This window comes from Micromys minutus (genome assembly GCF_963924665.1).
Source record: "Micromys minutus genome assembly, chromosome: 21".
In the NCBI taxonomy this organism is placed as follows: domain Eukaryota; kingdom Metazoa; phylum Chordata; class Mammalia; order Rodentia; family Muridae; genus Micromys; species Micromys minutus.
Genome location: NC_137956.1, coordinates 9,004,479 through 9,020,666, shown reverse-complemented (window position 1 = coordinate 9,020,666; position 16,188 = coordinate 9,004,479). Strand labels below are relative to the sequence as shown.

The window sequence follows — 16,188 nt, the reverse complement described above, 5'->3', positions numbered from 1 at the left end:
GCCTGCACATCCAGCCTCCTGTGTACCCATTTTCATTGTAATAGTAATCCCACTGAGGATTTGGGACACGATTACTCGGGTTTGCCTTTAGTTATGAACCAATAATAAAAAATTACCTAAAGGGCTAGAGAGGTGGCTCAGGGGTTTAGAGCACTTGCTATTGGGACACAGGTTTAGTTCCCAGAACATACACACTGTGGCTCACAGCTGTAAATCGAGTTCTAGGCGTCCAACACCCTCTTCTGACATCTGTGGGCACCAAGCATACACATGTAAATAATACTAACACTCAAACACATAAAATAAATAGTAAAAGATACATGTAATCTATTAGTAAAAAATATACTTTTTAACTACTGAACAGTAAAAAAATGTAATCACCAGAACCCCCAAATTTTGAGAACAGTTATACAAACTACCATATAAAGCCTGACTTTTTTGTTGTTGTAGGGGGAAGGTCTTCTACTAGAAATAGTTAAGTTTTTAAGCTACTAGTTGGAAGAAGCACTGGCTTTTATTTGGGAGCTGGAGAGGTGATTCAATAGTTAAGAGCACCAGTTTCTCTTCCAGAGGACCCACATAGTAGCTCATGACCATCTATAACTCTAGTTCCAGAGGATCTGATGCCCTTTTCTGGCCTCTGTGGGCACCAGGCATGCATATATGATACATAGACCCATGCTCAGGTGAAACACCCATATATAAAAAATTATTTCTGGTTAGTTAGCCCATCTTTGAATTATGCTGTAAAGAGTGAGACCACTTGGACTAAAAAGTTGTTCACCAAGTTGTTATTTAGCAAGTTGAATTGCCTTCTGTATTCTAGGCAAGAATACAGAGGTGACCAGATCATAGATTCTGTCCTTGAAAATCTCAAGGGAGGAAGGTGCACAAAGTAGTCCTAATTTGAACTTCCCTGATGACTAAGGTTGTTAAACCTCCATTTATATATTTCTTCTGAGAAGTGCTTACAGGTTTCATTAGCCCATTTGTTGGTTGGTAGTTTTAAATGCTGTGCAGAAAGCTTTTAATTTCAGGTAACCCTATCTGGTGATAGTTGAGTTGGCTCCTTTGCTATTGAGGATCTGTTGAGAAAGCTCTTGCGTATCCCCAGTGTGTTGAAGAGTATCTCCCCTATTTTTCTCCAGCAGCTTGAGGTTTTAAAGTAAGGTATTTATTCCGTTTCTAATTGCTTGTTGCCTGGCATTAAAGACAGTGAGTGGACCAGTTGTGTTCTCTGCAGGTTGACACCCAGTTTGCCAGCACGTTTTGTTTGCTAGACAATCACCACACATTTTTGGCCACTGTTGTCAAAGATTCGATGTCCACAGCTTTGTCAGTGTACCCCATCCTCTGTTCTGTTCATTCGTCTTTCTCATTACCAGGCTGTCTCTGTCTCTAAAGCTCCTGTAGCATATATGGTTTGAGGTTTGCTGATACCTCCACTTTTGTTCTTGCTCTTTAGGGTTGCTTTGGCAACCTGGGATTCCATATGAATTCTTGGGTTCCCTACATCTGTGAAATAGCATCCAAATTTTGATGGGCATTGTGTTAAATCTGTAGGTTAATTTTGGCACTAAACTCATTTTCACAGTTAATTCTGCAAGTCCAATATCTTCACTGATTTTCCTTTTCAGTGTCTTAAGTTTTCTTTGTAGAGGTCTTTTTAGCAAAGCAAGGAACACAATATGAATGGGATATTCTTTCTCTTAAGAGTTCAGTGTTTGTGTGTGTGTGTGTGCTGTGTCTGTTGTGTATATGTGGTCTACTAGTTTCTTATATTGATTTTTATACCCTGCAACTATATTGTTAGAGCTAAGAGTTTTCTAATAAGTCAGATGGTAGTGTGCACCTTTAATACCAGCACTCCCACAGTAGATGCAGGGAGAGGTCTATACATCAAGTTCCAAGACATCCAGGGCTAAACAAAGGAAACCTTTCTTGAAAAGCCAAGGGGTGGATTGCATAAGCTCTTTTTAAGTACAGACAATTCTATGATTGGTATTAAGGAATCTTTGTCTAATTAATATAGCCAAGGCTTCAAGCTCTGTCTGCACCAGATGCTCTGTGGTCTGTGTGTCATTAATACAACCTCACTGCTGGAGCTAAGACTTAAAGCGCTAATTTCAACTGGCGCTCTGTGGTATGCAAGTAGTTAACACGTCCTCATTAATACAACACCATTTGGATTGACCCAGTGTCAGAATCAGAAAATCCCTGGCTTTGAATTGAGATATAGGAAGTTACAAGAACCTGTTATTCTCTCTGTGCTAATTTTTCTGTCATTTTAACAAAAGACCTGAGAAAAACACCTTTGTTTCTCTTAAAGGAAACATTGAGGGCTGGTGTGGTAGCACATAACCTTTAGTCCCTGCTTGGGACACAGGAGGATCTGAGATCAAAGCCATCCAGGGCTATACGGTGAGACTGTGGACATATTTGCTGGTGGCCCTGAAAGCGTCAGTACGTAGTCAGCCTGCTCCTTTACTGTGGGGCCTACAGTGAAGCAGAGCACCATGAGAGCACGTTGTGGAACAGAGATGCTTGCCACATGGCAACCAGGAGGGGGCCAGAAAAGGGGTGTACTCCCCAGATCTCTCCAGTTACTTGCTTGTAACTAATCTCCTTACCCACACCCACCCCACATTCCAGGGCCATCATGTGGCCGTCATGGATCCACCTAGGGACTAGGTCACAGCCCTCATGATCTAGTTACTAATGGTGACTGGATTACCAACTGAGAGACAGGACTCTGCCCAGGAACTTTTGAGGTAAGCCAAGCCATAACAACCAAAACAACAGAATAAACTGGCTAGTATCTGCTGTATGGTTAGCACAGACATCAAACTAGACATTTCTACAGAGCACTTGAAATGTAGCTGAATTTTTAATCAAATAGCCACAACTCTAGTATTGGATACAGTGCAGCAACAGAGATGGGGACGTCTGTCTTTAGTGTTGGGAATGGTACTCCAAGAACAGAGGAAGTGGGGAGAGACTGGGGAAGGGCAGAAGAGCTACAACTTTTCCCAGGCCATCCTCCTGTCATTGAGCAAAAAGCAGATGAGGTAAGCAGGGGTCACTTATCCTCCATGGTACAAAGAGCAGGGCGGTGGGAAACAGCTACACTGTTACCTAGAGAGTTTGGTCAAGGCTGTGTGTCAGGGGAAGAGGTCACAGGAAAGGCATTTTCTCCAACATCCCAAGGTCCAACTGTCAGACCTAGACAAGAAGCTCCTGATATGTTCTCAAGACAGTTTAGCACTAAAGAGGCAGGGGAAAGGGGATCTGTGCATTGAAGGCCAGCCTAGTCCTCATGGTGAGTTCCAGGGTAGCCAAAGGTACAAAGAGAGACCCTGTCTCAAAGGAAAAAAATCAATAATGATAATAAATCTTTAATTATTAAAATAACCAAATAATGTAATAGAAAGCATACAGCAGCATATATGAAGAGATGGGAGCTTTTAGCAGAGACGCGAGACAACTTAGTTTTGATTTCTTTCTTTTGAGACAGGCTCTCGTAAGCTCAGGGTAACCTTGAACTTCTGATCTTCTTATATCCACCTACTTCACATCTCGCTAGTGTCCTTGCTTCAGAGGAATGGATGTCAAGGTTTAGGACAGCACTTGGGACATAGAGAAATTTCCCTGCAATTAGAACTTGAATTTCTGGAATTGTCTCTACTGTCCCTCAAGTGACCGTAACAATTTGTAGCTTAACAATAAGAAATTGGATGCCTTTTTAATTTTTATAGATTTTCTAGGATTTTGGGGTGTGTGTGTGTGTGTGTGTGTGTGTGTGTGTGTGTGTGTTTGGTTGGTTGGTTCGGAGCTCACTGCCATTCTGCTTCAAGTACCCGGTCCTCCTCCCTTAGTTCCTCAAGTGCTTTCATGGTTACTCAGCCAGCTTCATTTAAATAAAGTCAGAATTTGCGAAATAACTCATAATCGCTTCAGAAAAGAACTGGGCATTGTGCACTCAGGAGGTTGAAGAGAAAGGTTATGAGTTCAAGGCCAGCATGAGCCATATAGTGAATCTTATCTCAAAAAAACAGAAAAACAGCCATTTTTATTTTCTGAGATGGGAAGATGTTTCATTTACTCTCCTTTTCTAGCACGTGTCGTCAATATGTTATAGTCAGTGTGTTTGGCCTGCTTGTGTGTTTCAGTTGCCCATGCCTTACCTGGGTGTAAAAGTGACAGAGATGGCACTGAGTTAGTGGCAGTAGTAATGCATAACAAATGCTTTTGTTTTTTCAGGGAAAATTTTTATCCCCAAACAGAAGCCAGTGCAGACTTTTACAGAAGAAACTATAGCCCTCGATCCAGAGTTAGAAGAGGCCTTGACCAACGCTTCAGACACAGAACTGTGTGACCTTGCAGGTATCTCCCGGGACGGGGTTTGAATGAGCCTGGCATGGGGCAATGCAGGGCCCGTCTGCATGCGTCAGACAAGTGCCTGCTTTGTACAATAAATCTGACACACTGTCTGTGGTGAATATTTGACGATATTCCTATGTTGTTGTATTTTAGTCTTTCTAACAACAAAAGCTGTTCCGTCAGCTGGTGAGCCTGCCCAGTCTGAGCACTAGGAACAGCCTTCAGGGTCATCTTCTACCCTGCTTTTGGAGAGTAAATAGAAGTCACTTCCCCTACTTCACAAGGAACACAGCAGACTTCTGTGTCCCCATGGCCAGTTTCCTACCTAGGCCACTCTTCCCACTTACTGTGCCCATTTTCCTGGGGAGAAAATGTGACATACAGGAAGACGCTCATACCCGATAACTCTGAGACATGTTTGAAAGCAGAGCGAAGGTCCCTGGGAAGGACCTTGGGAAGCAGGAAAGTGCATGTGTTACCACAACTTCAGAAGGTGGTGTATTCCTTATGGAGTCGAGCACCGGGAGCTTTGTAAATGGAAGCATTATCAGAGAGCACATGAGAGTATTCGAATGCTCCGGAGAATGCTGTGTTATTCTAAATGAAAGAACTTAACACTTACTGTAGTCTCATGTGCCATCATGCCCAGCAGAGATGTAAAGCCTTCATTCCTACAAACCTAGGCATCAAACAGCAAGTGCGTCTTTTCACTCTCCTCTCTTAGCCACCAGGTGGAGCTAAGCACAGCTTTTCCTTTAAGGTCAGCCTGCTGCACACTGTAGTCTAACTTAGATGAATGCAGGCAATACAAGGGTATTGGTGGAAATCAGTGAAAGTGTGTTGGTGATTTCCAACCATTTCTCCACCTCTCCCTCCTGTTTGGGGATGTCGAGTCCATTTTCAGTTTAGTAGGAAAATGTCTGCAAAATGTTAAAATATTTTAAAATGTTTGCAAGCTGCGTGCTGGGCTCACACCTATAATCACAGCTACACGAAAGGCTTTTCAACCCAAGGAGATAGAGGCCCGCCTGAGACACAGCAGGGGTCCGTGTTTAAAAAAAGTGAAAATGAAAGGTTTAGAATAGTAGAAGTAGAAAGCTAACTCTCTTTTGTCTCTGCAGCAATTCTCGGGATGCACAATCTGGTTGCAGACACACAGTTCTGTGACGTGCTGGGGAGTAGCAACGGTGTCAGCCAGGAACACTTTCCAAGTGAGTAAACGCCTCGTGGGTCCTAATCCGTCAAGTGTTGGTTATTCCCAGCTAACACAGCCCCGTGGAAGACATACTGTTCTTAATGTCCTCTGAAGGAGCTGAGGTTTTACAGTGATAATGAGCCGTGGTGTCACATAAAGCCCAGAGTCCGAACTGTGTTCTTCACAGATATCCTCAACGTCATCTCCCTGCCATGTACTGCACCAGTGAACCGGGTTATTTGACAGATAAATATTAGTTCTAATGGCTATGTCCGGTTTGAACATGGGGATTTTGTTTTGGTGAATGTTGTTGGGAGTTGGTAAATGCTTACATCACACACCGTATCGAGTGTGATCTCTCAGTTTTGGAGATTGTCACGACTGACCATTGAGGAACTGTGAGCTGCAGCGGCACACCTCCAATCTCAGCACTTGAGAGTCTAAAGCGGAGGATTGCAACTGCTAGGCAGCCTTGCTTACATGGCGAGGCTCTGCTTTAGAGTAAGAGGAGGGGAAAGAAAAGAGGAGCTGATTCAGGCACCTGCCTGAGCCGCCCACTTATTGTTCCTTACGAATCTTTCATGTAATTGTAGCATCCCATCAAACAGATTCCATTTCAAGTCAAGCCTTGCTTTTGTTACTTTGTCCATATATGTGTAGATCTGAGGACAACTTGTGGGAGTTAGCTTTCTCCTTATGGGTCCCAGAGACAGACACGTGCATGCGCACACACACACACACACACACACACACACACATATGCCTCACAAATTAAGAACATTTAAAAAAACATAACCCAGTGCCACTAGTAGATGCTGGATCTTTAAATATCCCCGTGGCTTTGTAAAGCTGCGAATTCCCTCAAGTTTCCATTCAGCAAAGTGCTCCTCTGTCTCCCACAGTCCACGCTGGAAGAAAGCCAACTCATTCCATTTAAATGGACGCAAACCTCCTCTTCCTTATTTTCTGTATGCAGTAACATTCACCTGGTGACATACATAACTACAACATATGAGGGGTCTTTCAGCAGTTCTGCAGTGTGGGGGTGGATGGCCGAGTTGACGTTCCCCCTCTCAGTCTCAGCCATCTCAGTCAGCCCTTGCTCTATCTGTTCCTGCAGATGTGGTTAAAGGGGAAAAGATTCTTCCAGTGTTTGATGAGCCACCGAATCCAACCAACGTTGAAGAGAGTTTAAAGAGAATTAGGGAAAATGATGCCCATCTTGTTGAAGTTAATTTGAATAATATAAAAGTAAGTATGTTAAGCATGCAATATATGTATGTATCGACATGGACATAGGATGTTTGCCAAGAGTCACTGGAACCCAAGGCAATAACATGGCGGTTCTGGTGTGTAGTCTTAACTCCTTGCTTTAAAAATGTAAGTCCTACAATAGTAAATTAATTTTAAAATACCGCCTGCTTTTTTGAGGGTTGGTTGGTTTGTTTGTTTTGAAACAGGGTTTCTCTGTGTAGTCCTGGCTGTCCTGGAACTCACACTGTAGACCAGGCTGTTCTCAACTCAGAGATCCACTTACCTCTGTCCCGAGTGCTGGGATTAAAAGCCGCCCAGCAAAATACTGCCTACTTCTAAGAACTTTAACCTTTTGGTTTTCATTTTAATCAGGTTTCTGAAGGTATTTTTAGTATAATTAAGTAAAATTATTTTAGTGTACAGTCCTGAGTTGTACACGCTGTAAGATACCATTGTCAAACTGTAAAACAAACAAACAGCTGATGGACAGTAAAGGCCACTGTCTGTTAGACGCTCTTCGGGCCCCTCTGCTACCCTCTGTCCATCCTGACAGCCACTCACTCTGCCGTCTCCAGCCTTCTTAAGTCTGGTCTTTGGCAGAGCGCATTCGAGACTCACCCATTTGGGTAGGTTTCACTAGCTTGTTCTTCCCACTGTGGAGACATTCTCACATAGGTCTTACTGTGCTTTGTTTATTATGAGCCATTTAGTCTACATGATTGCTTCCAGTTTAGAGGTTATGTGTAAAGTAGCTGCACGCGTTTGACGTCTTTTAAAAGTATAGGTTTTTCCCCTTGACCAAATGCCGAGATACTGGCTTTCTTACTGTTTTTTTTTTTTTTTTTTTTTTTAATTATTATTATGGGTGGTTTGTTTGGTTTGAGGCAGGGTCTCTCTATGCAGTCCTGGCTGTCCTAGAACTCTGGGCAGACTAGACTGTTTGTGTGTGTGCTTCCTGAGTATATTTGAAAGCAAACAGTGAGTATAAATGTATTTGACTGATGGGTTGAAGTTCCTGAAAAGTAAAATGTGTTTCACTTTTCTTGTCTTTCGAGAATATCCCAATTCCAACTCTAAAGGATTTTGCGAAGACTTTGGAAACCAACACACATGTGAAACATTTCAGTCTTGCAGCCACCAGGAGCAATGACCCCGTGGCTGCTGTGAGTATGCTGTGACTGATAGTCAGTCATTCCCTACTGGTGCCCACAGACCTGTGTGTTATAGTGAGATTAAACCACTTTGTTTCGTGAGACAGGATCTCATAGTTCCAGGCTCTGTGTAATGGAAGATGGTCTTGAACTCCCTGGTTCTCCTGCCTCTACTTCCCAAGTGTTCGGACTATAGGTCTATACCACTGCACCCACTTAAACTGTGACCTCCTTTCACATTTATCTACCCATTTATTTGTGTGTGTGTGTGTGTGTGTGTGTGTGTATACACATGGGTTACAGTGTATATTTGGAGGCCAGAAAATAACGAGTTGATTCTTTCCACCATGTGTGGGTCCCAGGGATAGAATTTGAGTTGTCAGGGTTCACAGACAGTGCCCTACCCATTGAGTCATATCATTGGCCCTAATTTATCTATATTAATATGTATATTATAACTATATACATACATAACATGTACATATAACTGTATATAATAGTAATATAACATGTATATATTATACATATCAGTTTATCAGTCCTCCAACTTCACTCGTTCCCAGGTTCCCACCCATCCCCCCAAGCTCTGAACGCTGGAGTGATGCAGAGCATTCTGTTCACCTGCACTGCTGCCTGGGGAAGCTCATTCCAGTGCATGCTGGTGACTCCAGCGCTCCTGTCCCTTTGTATCGCTGTTCTTAACTCTGCACTCACACCCAGCCACCTACTAAGTAGCTGTGCCTGGATGTCTAACAGACACAACTAACGCAGGACCTGCCCCACGCCGCCTTTGCTCACCTCCTACGTGGCAATGTCCGCTAGACGGCAGTCCCGTCTACTTCTCTTGGTAGACATGCAGGCAAACAAACACAAACAATTCCCCTTACCTTCCCTTTCTTACAACCCTAAAGCATATATTCTGTCCTGTCTCCAGAATATTTTTAGAATCTAAGATAGCCATGCTGGTTCACACAGGTCATCCTAGCTTCCAAGGAGAGAGAGGTTAGAGGGCTGTGAGTCCAGCTTTACATAGCAAGCTCCAGGCCATGGTGAGATTTTAGCTTTAAAAAAAAAGACACACACACACACACACACACACACAGAGAGAGAGAGAGAGAGAGAGAGAGAGAGAGAGAGAGAGAGAGAGAGAGAGAGAGAGGCTGGTGAGATGAATCAGAAAGTAAAGGCACTTGCTACACTAGCCTGACAACTTTAGTTCAGTCCTCAGAACTCACATAAAGGGGAAAGAGAGAACCAACTCCAAAGTTTCCCCCTGACCTCCACATGTATACTATAATGCATGTGCATCCGCACATATCATAAACACAAGACACAGTCATATTCTTTAATTGCCTGAATCTAGGTGCAGTGGTGTGTGCCTTTAATTCCAGCTGTCTGAAGGTAGAAGCAGGCTGCTCTCTGTGTGTTCCAGGCCAGACAGGGCAGGGACAACACTGCAAAACCTTTCTTTAAAGGGCACGGGGAAGGCTGGAGATGTAGCTCGGTTAATAGAATGCTTACTTCACATGCATGAAGCCCTGGATTTATCCCCAGCACCATATAAACTGAATGTGGTGGCACATACCTGTATCTCAACATATTCTTATAATGCCTATAGTTCAGAAATAGAACCAAAAAAGACCAGAAGATCAAGGCCATCCCAGTCTGGGACTCAGGGTCAGCGACACCCTGTCTTTAGCCACAGTGCTGGTACATTCCTCTAATCCGAGCACTTGGGAGACAGAGGCAGAAGGATCTCCTGGTGCCAGGCCAGCCATGGCTACATAGTGGAACCCTCAAAGAAGAAAAATGAGGAAAGAAAGAAAATATTTTCAGTCTCCAACCATTTCTCACACTTTTATTTCTGCCCTGGTCCAAGCAGATTTCTCTTTCCTGAATTACTGCAGTTGCCTCTCATTGATCCACCTCTTAAGAGTTAGACATGTCAGCACCAGGAAATTACATGTGCCCAAATAACGTAAGGATTGTGTATGGTACTGAACATGGGATAAGTAAATACACCAGGACCCGAGCAGCGATGTCTAGAACTGAGACAGTGTAAAGAGAAACTTGAGAAAGTTAAATTCATGAATTTACTTATGGCACATGCAGTGAAAGATAGGTGCGATCAGATTTTAATCTCCAAATATTTCCTCTTAATTTCCAGGCTTTTGCAGATATGCTGAAAGTGAACAAAACTTTGAAGAGCTTAAATATGGAGTCCAACTTCATCACAGGCACTGGGGTTTTAGCACTGATTGATGCTTTGAGAGATAATGAGACCCTGACCGAGCTCAAGATTGACAATCAGGTTTGTGTTTTACAGTAGCAGTTTGGAGGGAGCTGTAGCCCCCACTGCATGTGGACCAGAAGCATTGGACTCCTGGAGCTGGAGTAGAACGTGGTTGTGAGCCGCCTGATGTGGGTGCTGGGACCTGGACCTGGGTCCTCCCGGAGAGTGACAAGCGTTCTTAGCTACTGAGCTGTGTCACGAGTCTCACAGACAGACTTTGGAAAGCCGGGTACATGCTAGAAATATTTCAATATGGAGCAACTATTAATTTTTTTTTTTAAATAACTTTGAGGACTGGGGAGATGGCTTGATGGTGACGTTCTTGCTGCATAATCATGTAGGCCTGACTTCGGATCCAGCACCCACAGAAAAGCAGGATGCCACAGCACGTATCTTTAACCCTGTGTCTGGAGAAGCAAAGACAGGCGGATCCCACGGGCTCACTGACCTGCCAGCCCAGTGAAAACAATGATTTCCAGTGAGAAATTCTGTCCCAAAGAATAAGGTGGAGAATGGCAGAGAAAAATTGTCAGTGACAACCTCTGGCCACTACACATGTATACTGGCAAATGTACCTGCAACCATGTGCACATACACAAACACACAAAATAACTTGTTATTTGAAAAGATATTTGGCAAGTGATTCCCTGTGCCCTTCAGAATAAATTTGTAGACTACGAAGATAGAAAAAATATTGGTTATATCTAAAATTGAGCCAAGATGCTTCTTGATTCATGATCTCAGATTTTTAACTGAGATGTAGCTCAGTTTGTGATGTTTGTGACCAAGTCCTGGATGCTTATGCATGTTGCAGTGCATGTCAAACTCCAGTGTGTACATGTAGTTTCTATTTGGGAACTATTCAAATAATGCTGTGGAGCTGGAGAGATGGCTCAGCAGTTAAGGGCCCCTGTTGCTCTTGGAGAGGGCCTGGGTTCAGTTCCTAGCATCTAAATGGTAGCTCTAATACATTTTCTGACCTTCATGGGCACCAGATATACACATGGTGCACATACATACATACACACATACATGCATACATACATGCATGCATGCATGCATACATACATACATGCATACATACATACATGCATACATACATACATACATTCATGCATGCATACATTCATGCATGCATACGTACATACATACATGCATGCAAAACAGTTACATACTCATATGCATGGAATATTTTTAAAAATCAAACAAATGAAAAAGAATGTTCTTGTGAATTTTTTTATGAACATACGTGTTTATTTCTTGGACTTTATACCTACAAGTAGAACTGCTGGAGAGTATGATAATTCTGCATTTCATACAATTACCAAGGGCTCACTTTTCTACATTCTTGGTAAGTACTTAAACAAAGCAGATAAAGGGTCACACAGTATTGCCCAGACTTTTTGATCTAGGGTCAAACATTCCTCCCACTTCAGCCTTCCCAGTACCTGGAGCTCTTAAGTGTACACTACCATGCCTGATGCTGATCCATCTTGTCCTTTGGTGAGTTTGTTGGTTTGGGGCCAAGGTTGAGACAGAGTCTCATGTATCCCAGGCTAGCCTCCACCTTCTCTGTGTGGAGATGACTTAAATGTCTGCTGTCAGCTCCCAGTACTGGGCTCCCAGGTGAGCACCACCAGGCCTGGTATATGTGGTGCTGGGATGGAAGCCAGAGCTTTGTGGATATTTGGTGTTATTGCTGTCAATTGAACTTTTAAAAATGTGGGTTTTTTTATATGAAGTTGGGAAAAACTGGAGACTTAACACAATCATTATAGGACTGAACATCTTAAATCTTAATTACCTAAAACATGTTTCGATCTGGTTTACTAATACTATTTTTTATTTTTTAATTCTTCCAGAGACAGCAGTTGGGCACCTCTGTAGAATTAGAAATGGCCAAGATGCTTGAGGAAAATACAAATATCCTTAAATTTGGATATCAGTTCACGCAGCAGGGACCCCGAACCAGGGCAGCCAATGCGATCACAAAGAACAATGACTTAGGTAAGATGCGCTGAGTCATATTTCCAACATACAACAAACACTAAGCTATGTTTAGAAATAAATACTGACATAGAAAAGGTACCTGTCTTTAGTGTCTAATAATGCTGGGTCCTTTAGACCGTGAGTCAGGGCCAAGCCGGATTGTAGTGGTCTCCATGTGTAAAGCAGCTTCTGTGATGAGCACGTGACAGCTCTCAGTGAAGCTCTGAAACAAAGAGTTCATTGAGCAGGGCAGAAGTTCAGCTTTCCACGGTGAAGCACAGAATAGGTACAGTTTGGCTCCCACCTCCCTCCTGCTGCACCTGCCTGTCCAGTGTTACCACTGAGTCTTGTGCTCTGACTCAATTCTGTAGCCGGGATCGTGTAAATATGGGTTCATAATTTTGTGTCTCTGCGTTTTCAGAAAGTGCCTCTCCTCTTAAGTTATACTGTTTGCCACAAAGGTGTTTTATAGGATTTATTATTGGAAGAAGACTAAGTCCTCAACAGGCTGTGTTTCCAAGTAAGGTAGTTCTTTAAAGCTTCAGCCATGTTTGAATTTATAGTGCTATAGTTTGTTCCTTTAGTCCAAGTTACATGAGCTGTATTGTTTAATTCCCTGTCTAGGACAGTTGCCCGTAGATGCTTTTGCCACTCGTTTTCAAATGAGAAGATGTTCCTTTGCTGTGCTCTTGATTCTAGGTGTAATTTTCAGTCATCCAACTTGTCTTCGTGTTGGCTCACTCTGGCAAGTGGAGTGACTTTGCTGTTGAGAACAGTGCTTCTTAAATCCGGACTGAGAACTTTCCTTCCCTTAGAGATTCAGATTAAGAAAAGGGTGGAACCTGGACATATTGACCCTTAACAGGAATTCTAAGTCTGTTGTGGGCGGCTCTGCACTGAAATAGCTTATTTCTCGGGGTATTTGGAGGTATTTGGGCCTCTGAGTCTGACATTAATACATATCTTAAACACATGTGCCTTGTATTTTATACGTTAGTTGTAGTTCATTTAAAGTGCCTGTCTCCAGATACATTTTGGTTTTGAGCAGGGTCTTGCTATTATAGCTCAGGCTTACCTCAAACTCCTGGTGATCCTCCTGCCTCCACCTGCAGAATGTTTGGATTTAGCTAGCATGAGCCGGCGTGCTAGCTGCACTAGGTCATTTGGGGCAGGAAGATGGCTCACCGGGTAAAGTGGTTGCTACTGAAGCCTGAGAACCTGAGTGTGATCACCAGAACCCAGGTAACAATGCAGCGAGAGACCCAGTGCCAAAAGGTTGGTTTCTGACCACACACACACCATGGCATACATATATGCACACATCTATTCACATCATACACAAGCATAATATGTGAAAATTTTAAAACAAAATGTTTCAAATATTACATGTTTTTTTTAGCATTGGAACATGTTGCTGTCAAGAGCCATGTTCAAAGTCATATCTGGCTCATAGTAGGTATTTAGTAAAAATGGATACACCTCAGGGATAGAGTGCTTGCCTAGCATGTTCAAGGTCCTGGAATTGATCTCTAGCAAAATCAAAAAGAAGGAGGTTGAGGCAGAAGGGAGGGAGGGAGGGGGGACGTGAATAAGAGGATAAAATTTATCTTTATTCAGTTACAGTTTTCTGGTAACTGTGTCATCTTAAAATAAGCCAGGTGGATCTTCTATTTACCTCTCTAAAACTGCCTTAAATTCCCAAATGCATCCAATATACATCACCTCTAGTCCCCTGTGTCACAGGCAGACGACACCCACAAACATAAACATCAGAACAGTGAAGTCACTCTTTGCAAAGTTAGACTTACTAACAACTGGTTACCATGGAGGATCTAGAATTTTATTCATGGGAAGAAATTGGACCAAATAGATAAGGACACCAAGTAACTACGAATAATCAAGGTGGTGCTCTGCCCTTTGCCCCCTGCCTTGTGCATGCACCAGCCCCTCGGATCCGCTCCACAGCCATTGTCTGTTAGTGCACTGTGATCGGCCTATGGACACAGGGCCTGGGGACCATGCTTTCTAACACATAGATTCAGCAGCCTGACAAGACTAAAAACTGACCCAGTCTCCTGGGCAAGTGACTTTTCTTCAGCTTCGCAAATGAGACTGTATCAGGTCTTTGTTCTCACTGTTATGATATCTTCTCCTTGTCTTCTTGCTCTCAGCTGTCCATTGAAAAACTCCTGCCTACTCGCCATCTCTCCAGCTAAGAAGTGTCACAGCTATAACAGAAAAGAGGTTGTATGGGACACATACAATATGCACTTCAACTCTGAGTCTCAGCTTTTTACCTGTGTGCTAGCTAACTGCATAATCAGCTTTCTGTGGATTTTTGTTTGCTGTGCTCTTTCTTGTAGATCCTGTCTGTAACATTTTCTAACTTTTTTTTTATAGCATGCATTTTAACATCTGAAATGGTTTGCCGAAAACAGCTAAAACCTTGCCCTAAGAATTGCCTGGTGTTTCCCTTTTGGGGGTATATTTGTATTTTTTTTGTTTCAGGTCTTAGGGTTTTTTCTCCCTTAACTTTTCAGTAGACACTTGAAACTTGTTGCTCTTCCCATAGGTTAGAGTCAGGGACGAATGCGTAGGTAAATACAGTTTATGGAGACTGTATCCTTTGCCTTTATTTTCTGACTCCACCCAGCCGTTGACTAGACAGGTCTTATGCACACCAGTGAATGTCTGATCCCAGCAGTCAGTAGTGAGAATAGCATGGGAGCAGCCATTACTCCTGCTGGATACAGAGCAGACAAGATCCTGGACGGTGTTCAGCCCGTTCACAAACTGGTGACATTAAACCACTTCTGGCTCGCTAGTGGCAGGTAAGGTTGTCAGCTTCAGGAACTTGTGACTAGCTCCTCTGACGGCCAGTTTAGGCTAAAACAAGGGGCGGTGACTTGTGACTTGCGTCCAGAAGAGAAGTGGGGAGTCAATAGCCAGGCCTCTTGAATCAGAGAATCTGGGCACAAAGTGCCAAGACCAGTAGCACAGGAGTGCAGATTGGCTATGGTAGCCAAGGTGGCTTTCGGCACTAGAAAGATGACTCACCAGTGCCTCTGGGCCAGTGTGTGAACCGAGGTGGTGGCTGAAGGTGGTGGCCCTCAGTACTGTGTTCTCAGCACTGCAGATTACACCTTTAACTGTGGCCATAAGCATTACATACCATTATTCTCTTGCTACAGAGGAAAGTTGAGACAGACCCAGAGAGGCTAATTGCCACGGCACACACCACAGGACGGTGGCAGAGCTGTGGCTCTGTCCCTTTGCTGACCTCTCTGAATAGTGCCCAGGCATAGTGTGGGACACTGAAATGGAGTGCTCGGAACGCCTTGGCAGGTAGCAAGTTCCTGAGGCTGAGCACCTTCCCGCCACAGGAGCGCCATCAGGCATGAGCATGTTGCTTGCTCCACCCTCTGGAACTTGGCAGCCACTTTGAGCAGCCATTTAGTACCCAGAAGGAAACTCTGTAAAGAGAAGGGAAATTTGGAAAGCAGTTGCAAGTCAGTTATTACATTTAGAAACGATGAAAGTATTTTTATAGATTCCTTCAGTGTAAGGAAATATATCTAACCAGGGGAACATGCAAATGGTTTTAATAAAACTTTACGTTTTATTTTGTGACATGGTGTTTTCCCTGTGTTTATGTCTTTGTACCATGTGTGTGCCCAGTGCCTGTGTAGACTAGAAACTGTTGTCAGATCCTCTGGAACTGGAGTTACAGACAGTTGTGAGCTGCCATGTGGGTGCTGGGAACTGAACCTGGGTTCTCTGGGAGGACATTAAACCATCTCTTCAACCCCTAACATAACTTCTTAACCACAGCTTGCTGGTGTCATTGCAAACATTATTGTACGAATTGCTTATTCCTGTAAACGTAGGTGTGTGTTTTTTTCTATATGCAAATGGCTTGAAACTTG

The 16,188-nt window shown here is 43.3% G+C and overlaps 1 protein-coding gene across 1 annotated transcript in view; it reads left to right on the top strand.

The window, feature by feature from the left end:
- TMOD3 (tropomodulin 3) overlaps nt 1-16,188 on the top strand; it is a 52,276-nt gene that overhangs the window by 33,424 nt on the left and 2,664 nt on the right. The window contains exons 4-9 of the mRNA XM_080934884.1: nt 4,261-4,383; nt 5,502-5,591; nt 6,696-6,826; nt 7,885-7,992; nt 10,148-10,291; nt 12,136-12,280. Of these exons, the coding sequence (XP_080791010.1) occupies nt 4,261-4,383; nt 5,502-5,591; nt 6,696-6,826; nt 7,885-7,992; nt 10,148-10,291; nt 12,136-12,280 (741 nt within the window). The remainder of the gene's footprint in view (nt 1-4,260; nt 4,384-5,501; nt 5,592-6,695; nt 6,827-7,884; nt 7,993-10,147; nt 10,292-12,135; nt 12,281-16,188) is intronic.